We start from the raw sequence: 13995 nt of genomic DNA on the forward strand, positions 1-13995 counted from the left end.
AACTGTATAAGGGGGGCTATGCTCCAGACTGAACGCTTAAAGGCATAATCAGTCTTAAATGATGATGATGATGATGAAGAACAATTAGTATTCTGAGCCCCAATGGAATCTAGCATTCCATCTTTATTCTGGCTACACATTTTTATGTGAAATGCAACAAACTATTTGCATCTCTTCTAACTGGTGTACACCTACGAAATTCATGAACACTGGGCCTCAACAATACAGGGTGAATCACCTAAATTTTGCGCCGCAAATATTGTGGAGACGGAAACTGCTGTTGATGTGCGTTTTTCGCAGAATGGATTGGTAGTCAGGGGTCGTATTGTTAGCCAATCAACAGACTGTAATAATATGTAGAAAGTATATTTTTTGTGCAAAGATACTTTTTAAATGGTACAATACCTACTGACATTAACAAACTAAAAGTAGGATAAATCAGAATGTCAGCGGTGTTTGTTGCATGATTCTAGTGCGAGTCGTTTACGAAATATCGTATTCTGAAAAGTTGCCACACCGACACTAGTACAATATCTGTGACAGCACACATTAAAGAACAACGCAAGTGCACACACTAGTTATGTGGATTCTGAACGGTAAGGAGACTACTGAACATCACAGGTTGTGTTCAAAACGAGCACCGGCAGCGGTAAAACACGCTTCCAGTCTGGTATGGAACGACTGCTGCACACTTGCTAGCACTTCAGCGGAGACGTTTGAACAGACTGCAGTAATACGTCGTTGTATATCATCGAGTGCAATTATGTCCTTGTAGAGATCGGCTTTCAGCTTTCTCCGCCCTCCGGAAAAAAGGTCTACAGCCGTAAAATCCTGGGAACCTGCCATTCAAGGTATAGGTCCTCTGCGTCCATCCAACGATTTGGAAACTATTCGTGAAGACATGCTGTAGTACTTCGTGCGCTATGGGCTGGACATCCATCATGTTGGCACTACAGGTTCCTCATAGTTTACAGAGGAATGTCTTCTAGTATACGTGAAAATGTTCAAATGTGTGTGAAATCTTATGGGACTTAACTGCTAAGGTCATCAGTCCCTAAGCTTACACACTACTTAACCTAAATTATCCTAAGGACAAACACACACACCCATGCCCGAGGGAGGACTCGAACCTCCGCCAGGATCAGCCGCACAGTCCATGACTGCAGCGCCTTAGACCGCCCGCAACGAAGACAAGCGGTGCTGGGGCCGGAGTGGATGCACAATGAACCGTGCTGAATCTGTTGTCACAGTCCATGACTGCAGCGCCTTACACCGCTCGACTAAACCCGCGTGGCTAGTATACGTGGAAGATGGTCTGTTAGGAGGCTGTGATACTTGCGCGTTCAGTGTTCCGTCTATGGAAAACGCGCCTATGAGCTGATGGTTGAGTATCCCACATGACACTTTTACACTGCATGGACGCTGATGCTCCACCTGGTGAGGCCAACGGAGGTTGTCAACACACTATATTTCGGCGGTTTTCTTGGCCATGATTGGTAAATGTGGCTTCATAACTAAACAAGATACGAAATTCATCTGGAGTATCCGATCTTAATACCCACGTACAGAAGTTAATCGTTTCCATGGAGCTCTTGGTGAATAGCGATGTGATAAGTATGGAACCTATGTCGACGGAGAAGGCATAGAGAGCTAATGTGCGAACCAACTGGAACAACAGCAAGAACATTAATTTCCCCCTCTTCCACCCTCACTTGTTTCGTTCTGTTACCTTGTGTACACGTTAAAACACCACTTTCACGTAGCTTGTTGAAGAGGACCACAAATAATTGCCGATTTGGTTGACGTCTGTTGGGATATCTTGCTACATACACCGTACAACTGCGGACTGCGTTTTTCCTACACTCTCTACACACCATGAGCATGTCGGCTTTTCTACATTGGTAAATCCACTCACGAGCTACTACTTGGTCTGCCACACACTAACTGACTAGCAAGTCACAGTGCACTCGAGGCAATCACAACCACACTGTAAACAAACATAGCAACATCGTACTTAGCAACTACACATGTTAAATGACAGAAACAAATGTCGGTATGGAAATTATGCACAATACGAAATCTCCTAAACGATACGATATCTCCTAAACGACTCGGACTAGACTCCTGCAACAAAGATCACTGTCATTCTAAAACTACTTTTAGTTTGTTGATTTCAATAGGCATTGTTCCATTTATAAAACTGTATATTTGTGCAATAAACACACTTTCTACTCGTTATTACAGTCTGTTGGCTGGCTAACAATAGGAGACTCTCACTACAGGCCCATTCTCTGAAAACTGCACATGAATAGCACCTTTCATTTTCATAACATTTGCGGTGCAAGTTTTGGGTGATTCACCCTGTATATTGAGCTTTTACCAGATTCGTCTGTGGTTTATTTATCGGTGTTATTTTGGTAGCACATTCGTTCTCACAATTCATACGCTGGTGGGTAACGTCCCATTAACTATCCTGTCGGTAAGATCATGTAAGTTGTAGTCTTGAAAGAACTGCGACAGACACCCGGACAAAAGGGAACCGACATGCGTTGATACTACGAGATAGTGCTTTGATAATGGGTAGGCACTAGAAATCTAGATTTGCCAAATAAAACCTGTAGAAAAGGATGACTGAATGCTGTGCTCTATGATTTGTAAATCAGGTAAGTTTGATACGTGTGGAGGGCGCGTATGGAATTCGAGAAAGACGAATCAAAAACGTAAGTACATACGGTATGTTGTTGGTTGATGCGTGGACCGTCGTTATTTCCTCTCGCAGCGTACTGATGTGCTTTATTTTGTTTGAGACGAATAAGGTAATAAATCAAATTGACGTAGGATACGAGAGGGAAGAGCGAATAGGTTTGTATAGGAGGACGAGCAAATGCATGCAGTTTGGTGCACATCTTTATACGGGCGCAAACGGCTGGGACAGAGCAATCAAGGCATCAAAGTACTTCCCTGATCTGCAGGTTCGCTGGATATTAACCCAGGTTTTTTTCCTTTTTTGCTATCCTTTCGGCCTACTATGGATCATGAAAATTTTTATCTCTTCCCTGGTTGTGTTTTCCTCTTTTGCGAGTAGATTTTCATTTTCGCTGACTGTGCTTCTTTTTTCTGTTTTGACCATTTGCAGGCAGGACCTGGAACTGGCGTAGTAAGCGAAATAAGGATTTTAGTAATTTTGACTTTTTCTCTGAAAGCTTCTCTATCCTGAATGCCATCAAATGAAATTTCAGCTTCCTGTAAATCCTTTTTAACTTGGCTTGCCCATTTTGAATACGATTTGTTTTTGAAATTGATGAATGTATGCCTTGAGTAAGTCTTTGCGGGTTCATTCTTTCCAAATGACCAAAAACCATCATTCTCCGCTTCCTCATGCTGGTAACAATGTCTTCTGATGTTCGTATAACTCATAGTTGTGTCTTCGGCGGAATTCTCCATTTTCTTTGATAGGGCCAAGGATTTTCCTCAAAATTTTCCGGTCTTTTATTTTAAGTTTTCGCAGTGGTCCTTTCTTCGTCATGTTCAAACATTCTGATGCATACACAGCTGACGATATAACTACGGTTTTATAATGACAAAGTTTTTTGTTTAAAGATAGCCTTTTGCTTTTGTATAAGTCTTTGCACAGATGAAAAGCACCTTATAGTTTAGAACATCTACTTTCTACAGCTGCATTTTCTGAACCGTCAGGTGTAATTATTTCTCCAAGATATTTAAATTTCTTCGACTGCTTGATTGTCTCTTGTTGTATTTCATTATGAGGAGGAGCGTGTTTGATGTTGAATTCAGTTTTGTTAAATGCTATTTTTAGGCCACGCTTAGCAGCAATTGATTGTAGGCTGGACACTTAAACCTTAGCTTCGTCAATATTATTTGCAATGAGTGCCATATCAGCAAAGCCAAACAGGGCGGTTGTTTTCCACTCTCTGACTATCTTTTCCAGGACACAGTTGAAAAGCAATGGAGAGAGCAGGTCACCTTGTCTCATCCCTGTACAGATTTCAAGTGGTTCTGAAAGTTCGCCTCTGAACTTGACATTTGACGCTGTGTTATTTAAAGTGGCGCTTATCAGATTGATTGTTTTCCCACCTAGAGCAAATTCGGCAAGGGTTTTCTTTATTGTTTCTCGATCAGTTGAGTCATACGCTTTTTTAAAGTCGACAAAGGCCACAACAAACGTTTTTGATCTTTGATTAACCCAGATAGATATATGTAGGCTCATTCAATCTTTGTGTGCGAATTGTTGCGCTGTCTCCTTTCGCGGATGGAAACGCACCTGCAACCGTGACTACGGGCAGTTACAGGGTTCTGCCGTTCGCTTCCAGATTGCCCGGTTGGTTTGCGTACAGTAAACGGCGGCTACCTGAGACACTGGCAGGCGGTCGCGCTGCCTTTAAGGTCTGGACACATATCTCCGGACCGTGTCCGTGCCGAGACACGTCCGAGTATCGGCCGTCACCCGGACATCGAAATACATCATTAAAACAAATGTAGCCTAGGGGGCCCCACTTGACCGCGCCGTGCACGGGGAACGTCAACGGGGCAGGGCCGGGCCGGACGGGATTCGCCTTGTTAAATTTTTCACGTGACGGACACGGCCTGACGGTAGAATTGTCTTGTGAGCTGTGCAACTGCGCAAGACTGTTCTGTGTACAAAACACGGATGTGGAACGACTAATAGAAGAAGTTCGTAAGTTTCCTGTTCTTTACGATCAGGGAAGTGAAAACTACAGGAATATCCAGTACAAAGACAGAGTTTGGAAGACAATTGCAACAGATCTACAAGCCAAAGGTAAGATAAAAACTATACAAGTTTTAATACCCGAAAGATATTTATTTACTTTTTATTTTACAAACAGATGTTTGGTTAATGTCATCGTTACATAGCCAAGGCGACATGTTCTTGCCATTCCACAGTCCCTTGTGGAGAATTTAGGAATTTTTTGACTTGTTCTCGTACAGCAAATGCAGCATCTGTTGATCTCCCACGAATTCGAGGTAGGTTTCGAAGATTTGATGATCTTCCGGATCCCTCAGCAGTTTCCTTGTGATCCATCCTCTGTTCGGGCACCCTATAACCTTCCATTTTTCGAATAAAGTTGTAGAGTACACACGCAGCCGTCACAATCATTGTAAAGTTATTAGGATCTCCCTGAAGGATTCTTCTAAATAATCGAAATTTCTGTTGCAATATACCGAATGCATTTTCGGATATTCTTCTTGCCGGACTCAAACGATAATTAAATATAGCCTTATCATTTGTTAAGTTCCTTTCAGGATATGGTCGCATCAAGTATGTTTTGAGAGGAAAAGTTTCATCGCCTACAATTACCATTGGAAGTTCAACATCAGTTCCGGGCAAAGTTTTACTCTTTGGGACGCTAAGCATATTGTTTTCCAATGACTTTCCAAGGTTTGAATTTACTAGAATGCCTCCATCAGAGTTTTTTCCGTACGCTCCCACGTCTATTGCAATAAAATTATAACATGGGTCAACCAGAGCAGGAAGCACAATGAAATATGTTTTTTTTGTAATTCCAATAGAGACTTCCTGAGTTGTTTGGAGTCTGTATTGTTGCGTGCTTTCCATCTAAAGATGAGATGAGAAAATAATGTTCGAAACTCTCCCTGTACTGATCTTGTTTGCCAGGCACTGTGGTCCATAAATCTCTTCTTCTAGTTTGCCTTCGTTCTTTTTCCTCTTCGTCTAAAGCAAGTGCTATAAGTCCTAATTCACTATCACGAAAATTAGTGAACATGTTTTACAGCTTTCACAAACAGAAACACAGATCACTACAAGGAACAACAAAGACACGGACGTGCCCCGGTCATGTGTGGCCCCTACAGGAACGGACCGGAGCTCGGCCGTCACTCGTCCGACGCTCGGCCCTGACACGGCCCGGACGTGTGTGTCCCCACCTTTACTCAGACATCAGTGGGCTGTGGCGGGCAGCCGCTACGCACCTTGACTCTGTTGTTGCCGCTGTCTGCGACGGCGACCCTGTCCCGCGACGCCGCCACGCCGGTCGGCTGGTCGAACTCCGTCTGCAGCACGCCGGGCTGGTCCTCCAACTGTCTGACGCCCAACACGCGCACCACCGTCCCGTCTGGCCGCAGCACCTGCACAAGACACACGGCGGACCTGGCAGCTGGAGTCACACTAAAGAGAACACCAAGTGTGTGAGGGGTACCATACTGCCGAAATAAGTATAGGGTTAAATTTTCAGTGTGGTTTGCTTTATTTTATACTGTATATTCTGAACTTTAGTGAGATGTTGTATAATCTTAGGCGATGTAGTGTCCCTTTTGCAATATTCACCATTATCGAGGTGAAACATAAATAAAAATGACTGTATGTGACTCAAAATGAATTGCAAACATCGATTTATCTGCGAAAGGTAATAACACTAAGTAATAACACTAACTGTAAAAATATACAATATAGATCGATAGATGCAGAAAAGACATTATTTTTATTGTATGAGATTATAATGTGTAAGTAATTAAAAGAAATACTATCTTTGTAAGAGTATAAAATACAATGCAATGCTCATTCTTCTGTCTAGTCTGTTTTGTTCTGTTCGTTCTGGTGTTAGCTGGAATAAGGTACGCAAGCTATTGTGCTGCGCTAGCATTTGTTTCTGTCGTAACGTAATTGCAAATATTTAATGGTATGAACTGTGTCCTAGTAAGAATATATTAGTATAAAGTGACCTCCGTGTGTTATTTCAAGAACCTACGCCACATTTATCTTATAAAAAGAATATTTAATGAAAATTATTTAGCATGTTTCCAGCTGCTGCGGAGCGAGTGACGGTGATCTCTGACTGTTACCAATTGGCCGCCATTACGCGGTACATTCAAAAATGTTTTTTCACAGCACAATGTCTGATAGCCGGAGCGGAAGAAATTATGTAAAAATATTCAGTGAGATTAATTGAAGAAACCCAGTGAAATAATTTTATTAAAACTTGTCTATTTTCTGTGATAGTGAACTGGAGCTAAGTAATACTACGCTATTGCATTTACAGTAATTTCTAGGGAGCCTGGCGCTCGATAAAAACAGATATAATACGTAATTGCCAACCTACGAAATTCATTATTTTGCTTACTATATATCTTTTGTATTTTTTTGAAAGCTAAACGTAAAAACTAACTTCACTAAAAATCAGTAACATATCACGATAAATCAAAGGACAAACAAATTTACTAGGAGAGTGTTTCCTCTAAATAAATAGTTACAGTTTTTTTTAAGAGATATAATAGCGATAATTCAACATAACTGTTACTTGAGGTGGGGATGGTGCGTGGTGGAAGAGACGGACTTAGCTACGTTTCATTAAAGCTAATGATCTTGATTTTTTCTGTGCAAAGTTGAACTATTTCGATTTTAGTGTGACGCTACGGTATACCTATATAGCTTTGACTTGCCTGTGTCGAGTTTCTACGCAAGTAGAAAGGAACCAATTGGAAACTGAATATAACCGGCGTGCGTTTTTCAGTACAGTGTTCGGCTCTCTGATCCATTTCTCATGTGTTACATCACTACAGTTTATCACTGATGTTGCAATGATGACTATTCAACCCTATATCGTGGTCAAAATGAGGTTGGCGATCCTTATTAAGCCTGTGTTATAAGTGTGACTGAGCTGGGAATTGATCCAGGTGTGTCGATAAATGTTTCCTGGCCGATCAGTGATCAAATGTTTCGCATAATTTGCCTCACGCGTGACACTAGGCCGGGTCCGAGTGGATTGCGGCAGCGACCGCGCACAGGACTCACTGCGACGCTACGGCAACTCCGAGGATGAGTTTCAACGTTAGGATGTCCTGTATAGTGAGCGTCGCAATTATCAATAACCCTACTGAAACAAAAATTTGAAATTAAAAAAAGTGATCATATACTCTTGAATAATGTTCAGAAGTTTTGGCTTGACATCGTTTGTGAGATTTTCTCCATTCAGCTAACACAACTGATAACTTGACGAGGCACGTCAGCTGACTTTCTGGGGCTCCATAAACGCCATAAGAAGTCATGACATCACACGATACGCTACAGGATACTTTGAGAGGTTCCTCTGCGTGAATAGTCCCTGACACTAACCACCGTCCACAAAAACCTTCTTTAAGCTTTTATAAAAGCTTTTAAAAAAAGACATTTTAATATACAACTCTCTAAATTTGTACTGCGTTGCAACTGTTTTCGAAAGTATGCAGTTTTTAATTGTGTATGACACACGCCTACAATTTTAAAATCATTAGCTTATTATTTAGCCCTGTGGAAGTTGGCGACCTTGGAATATGGGACGACATCATTTACTCTAGACCACAGCTGTCACAGACGATTACATATTGCCGGAAATAGCGCCACAACAACAACAAAAAAAAAGCAGCTTTGTGGTGTTCATGCATTAACCAAAATATTATGAGCACTACCTACTGCAAGACTGAATTTCACCTTGTGAGGTTCCGGGTACGTAACGTCGAAAGGAATGTATATTCACGGAGCAGAGACGAATGGGGAATCATTCTGCCGACGATACAGACCACAGTAGGGAAATCCACTCACATAAACAACTTTGGAGAAGGGCAGATGGTTATGGCCCTGCGCCGGCGAATGGGCGAAACTGGTTTGCTGTTCGTGCGCTACTGTCACGAGCGTCTACGGAAAGTGGTTCAAGGATGGTTAACCCAGAAGTAGGACACAAGATTTTAAATGTCATGCCTCATCAGAGAATGTGGAGGTCGGAGACTTCTGTGCTGTGGAAAGCAGGTTAGGCCACCATCTGTGGCAGCTCTGAGGACAGAGGTGTTTCAGGGCACATTGTTCGGCGCACGTTCTTCAACATCGAACTCTGCAGCAGAAGAGCCCTAAGTGCTCCCACGTTGATCCAACGACGTCGTCAATTATGACTGCAGTGGGCAAGGGATCATCGAGATTGGACAGTGGATCAGTAGAAACATGGCGCCTTGTCGAATGAACCACGTTTGTTCTTCCATCAGGTCGATGGTTATGTCTGGATACGTCATCAGTGAAGTGAATGCTGCTCTAAACATGCGCCACGCCACAGACATCGGCTGGTTGGGGAAGTACGAGGGCTGTCCAGAAAGTAAGTTACGATCGGTCGCGAAATGGAAACGACTATGAAAATCCGATAAAGCTTTGGAAAGATGTGTTGGGCAGTGTCTCTAGTACGACTCTAGGTAGAATTATGTCGCTCTTTTCATTCCTGAGCTCTTAGTGAGCGCGTAAAGATGTTATAGAAAATAGTGTCTCCCGCCAAGTACGAGGGCCTGGTGAGAATTTTCCCCTGAAGCTATGCGACCAACATTACATAACTGTCGTGCGGTTTCTTCTTCAAGACAATTCTCAGCCACATTCTGCAGGGGCAGTGAAGATGTTCCTGCATCGTTTCAATTGGAAATGTTTGGTTACCCACAATACAGCCCGTAATTGTCTCCCACTTAGTTTCATCTCTGCTCAAACGAACCGCTGGCTATGAAGACAACATTTTGGCACAGACAACGAGCTTTAGGCCAGCGTAGAGAATTGGCGGAAATCACTGGCGGCTGCCTTCTATGATGAGGGTATTGGAAAGTTGGTACAACGCTACGACGAATGTCTGAGTCAGAACGGCGACTACGTAGAGAAGTAGCTGAAAGGTGTAGCTAACTGTTACAAATGAAACATTTCTGATTTTCACTGTGATTTTCATTTCGCGATCAATCGTAACTTACTTTCTGGACAGCCCTCGTATTACGGTGCATGTACGCTGCAACCTCGCTGCTTGCTGCTCGCCAGCATATTCCAGCGATGAAGAAACAAGCCCACCGAGCCATACCTGCTCATTTAACCCACAATCGTCGCTGCCTACCCTACTGTGCTCCCTGCTACCCTTGACACGCCGATGACATCGAGCCGGTTTGTGTTTTGCGTTGTAGCCATCACCGTATGTTCTGAAATTTGAGCCATGTTTGACTGCTTCAAGTTCAGCCCAGCAGTGCCGTGTATGACTCTCTAGGCACTCCTGGCAAGCAGCGAGGCTGCAGGATAAACGTAACCAAGGCTCCCGGCGAGCGAAGTGCCATCAGCGAGCAGGCAGGTACTAGCGGCGTGGCTGCAGGGATAAACCTAGCCGCAGGATACTTTTATGCCAGCAGCCAATCACAGCTCAAGTTTCAGAACGTATGAGGATGGTCGCGACTTGAAACACAAAACAACTCGATATTGTCGCCTGGCGTAGGTCATAGCTAGTAGCAAGGCGAGCAGGAATGGTGCTGGTTAAATATGCAGTAAGACTTGGTGAGCTTGTCTCACCGATAAATGTCAGTGGGCGCATTTCATTATCGTTGGGCCATGCCGGCTAGCAGCGAACTGTGAGGTGGCAGCGTTAAGTGCACCCTTACGCTATGGTGGACATTGACCTGGGCGTCCATGGGACCTGTGGTAGTCATGGACAGCTGCAGAGTACATGCACATAGCTGCAGACTGCCAGCATTGCTTAGCGCTTGATCTCTTCACCAGCAGCTATGGTATCTTCCAGCAGGATAACTCTCCGTGTCACATGTTCAGAATCGTGCTGTAGTGGTGTGAGTTGCCGTATAGTAAACTCACGTCTTGGTAACCAAATTCGCCTGATCTGAAGTCAATGATACACGTCTGGGACGCTACTGAACCCAGGAATCACCGCCAGATAATTGAAGACAAGAAACAAAAAAGCTCCAAGTGCCGTAATACGGAATTTTGTAGTTTTGTGTGAAGTGGGAGCTACATTCCACGCCTACTAACACAAACTACCACGAATGAAAATGTAGTATCAAATGTAGTCAAGAGATGGCATACGGTTTAAAAGCCATTGTTGTTAGTTAACTCTATGTTTCGCGCGCTTACTCTTCATTGTTACATAAAGTGGCGGAGGCAGCAAATGTTTGGAACAGTCTGAGTGGAAAGAAACGACGAATTAAAGGAGACCGTACTGTGCCACCAAAGAGGCAAAATGCGAAAAAATTTGAATATGAAATGTCAAGTAATAAACGTGTTGCCGCAGTAGCTAGTCCAGCACAGGAGGTAAGGGTCATTACTGGTCGCTAACCTACACAGTACCTGGGCAGAATGTTTATTCTTGAGTTGCTAAATGTATTTTTCCAGCAGATGTAAAGAACACGATACAGAAAATAAAGCGATTTATCGTCGGTAACATGAATGCATCTGGGTTCTTAGTTTTAAAGAAACTGGTAGATTGTTATATGAACACAGCAAATCTAACCGTACCCAACGTACAGAGCCTGTGGTTAAACAAACACGAGCCTCATGGAGTTAAGAGCAGCAGAATCTCAAGCGAAATTGAGGCCTGGGAAAGTATGCCTACTTTGAGAAAAGGTGTACGAGTACAGGATGTCAAGAAAATGCTATATCTACATGGATACTCTGCAAATCACATTTAACTGCCTGGCAGAGGGTTCATAGAATCACCTTCACAATTCTCTATTATTCCAATCTCGTATAGCGCGCGGAAGGAATGAACACCTATATCTTTCCGTACGGGCTCTGATTTCCCTCATTTTATCTTGGTGATCGTTCCTCCCTATGTAGGTCGGTGCCAGCAAAATATTTTCGCGTTCGGAGGAGAAAGTTGGCGATTGGAATTTCGTAAGAAGATTCCGTCGCAACGAAAAACGCCTTTCTTTTAATGATGTCCATCCCAAATCCTGTGACATTTCTGTGACACTCTCTCCCATATTTTGGGATAATGCAAAACGTGCTGCCTTTCTTTGAACTTTTGCGATGTACTCCGTCAGTTCTATCTGGTAAGGATCCCACACTGCGCAGCAGTATTCTAAAATAGGACGAACAAGCGTAGTGTAGGTAGTCTCCTTAGTAGGTCTGTTACATTTTCTAAGTGTCCTGCCAATAAAACGCAGCCTTTGGTTAGCCTTCCCCACAACATTTTCTGTGTGTTCTTTCCAGTTTAAGTTGTTCGTAATTGTAATACCTAGGCATTTAGTTGAATTTAAGGCTTTAGATTAGACTGATTTATCGTGTAACCGAAGTTTAACGAGGTCATTGTAGCACTCATGTGGATGACCTCACACTTTTCGTTATTTGGGGTCAACTGCCACTTTTCGCACCATTCAGATATTTTTTTTAATCGTATTGCAGTTTGTTTTGATCCAACCAACCTAAGAAGGCTGCTCAGATTGTCCCCCAAATCGTTTATATAGATGAGGAACAGCAAAGGGTCTACAACACTACCTTGGGGAACGCCAGAAATCACTTCTGTTTTACTCGATGACTTTCCGTCAATTACTACGAACTGTGACCTCTCTGACAGGAAATCATAAATCCAGTCACATAACTGAGACGATATTCCATAAGCACGCAATTTCGCTACAAGTCGCTTTACGGTACAGTGTTTTGGAAATGCAGAAATAAGGAATCAGTTTGAAATCCCTAGTCAATTGCACTGAACACTTCCTACGTGGAAAGAGCTAGTTGTGTTTCAGAAGAACGATGTTTTCTAAATCCGTGTTGACTGTGTCAATAGACCATTCTCTTCGAGGTAATTCATAATGTTCGGACACAATATATGTTCTAAAATCCTGCTGCATATCGACATTTAGCGGATTACTTGTGCTACCTTTCATGAACCGTCTGAGCCTCTGATTCAGACCCTCCACTAGGCTCTGTACCAGAGGTTCCCAATCGGTCCTGTCGACTATGCTGCAAATGGTCAGCTCTGCATTCATCTTCCAAGCAAGACTGGCAGCCTTTACCACTTCTGTTAGACGCTCGAAACCAGAGAGAATCTCTTCTGATCCAAAGTGACACACATCATTGCTACTACCTGCCCTGGATTTTACAACCCACATGTATGAAGAAAAGAAGAAACATTTGATTGAAGTCATGCAGCAGCTGATAAATAATGATCACATACACTGATACATAATCAGAATGAACTTTTAGTACCTTTTCGCACTGTGGCACTTTGAGCTTTTCATTACATTTACACATTCAGTAAGTTTTTCATATACTGTAATGCAATGTTCGTAATTTCCTTTGGAAACTAGATCCTTGCTATGCTTAACTTTCAAATAAAAGACATTAATAGTGCAATTATGACCATTAATTGCCTGGCGTACTTAAAATGCATTTTCCTTAAATTCCTGATTTTGGCGCTTAGAGATTTTTTTATTTCAAGTGTTCCATTTGTGGAATATTCTGTGATCTGTGCATAGCCGTCTGTTGCCACATATTTCCGGAAATATGCTTCTTTATTGGGATCCAAAGCTGGACAAACACACAGTTTATACGGCCAGTTGCAGTGCTCCAGCTCATCAGGGTGCTGGCATAAGCTGTCGCCAGCACACCAGGCGGCAAAGTGGATGCGGGAAGATCGATAGTAGGCGCCAGCAACGAGCCTATAAGGAGAGAGGCCAACTACAGACTCACAGGCAACACGTCGGCAACGCCCTCTCGACTGCCGGTATTTAGATCGCCGCCGCCGTCCGGAGTACCCAGTGAGTCACCCGGCGATCAGCGAGTCGAGTCATGAGTGGCAGCCCAGTCGGAGTTATCTCATCATTCAGCTCAGAGTCGGTCAGCACCTAGCCACCACAGTAGTGTGCATAGCGGGACAATGTACACTACTGGCCATTAAAATTGCTACATCAAGAAGAAATGCAGATGATGAACGGGTATTCATTGGACAAATATATGATACTAGAACTGACATGTGATTACATTTTCACGCAATTTGGGTGCGTACATCCTGAGAAATCAGTACCCAGAACAACCACCTCTGGCCCTAATAACGGCCTTGATACACTTGGGCATTGAGTCAAACAGAGCTTGGATGGGGTGTACAGGTACAGCTGCCCATGCAGCTTCAACATGATACCACAGTTCATGAAGAGTAGTGACTGGCGTATTGTGACGAGCCAGTTGCTCGGCCACTATTGACCAGACGTTTCCAATAGGTGAGAGATCTG

General features: G+C 43.2%; 1 protein-coding gene across 1 annotated transcript in view; it reads right to left on the bottom strand.

The window, feature by feature from the left end:
* LOC126481723 (uncharacterized) overlaps positions 1-13995 on the bottom strand; it is a 98048-nt gene that overhangs the window by 20164 nt on the left and 63889 nt on the right. Inside the window, exon 6 of the mRNA XM_050105675.1 lies at positions 5971-6126. Coding sequence (XP_049961632.1) covers positions 5971-6126 — 156 coding nt within the window. The remainder of the gene's footprint in view (positions 1-5970; positions 6127-13995) is intronic.

This window comes from Schistocerca serialis, chromosome 5, assembly GCF_023864345.2.
Source record: "Schistocerca serialis cubense isolate TAMUIC-IGC-003099 chromosome 5, iqSchSeri2.2, whole genome shotgun sequence".
Lineage (NCBI taxonomy): Eukaryota > Metazoa > Arthropoda > Insecta > Orthoptera > Acrididae > Schistocerca > Schistocerca serialis.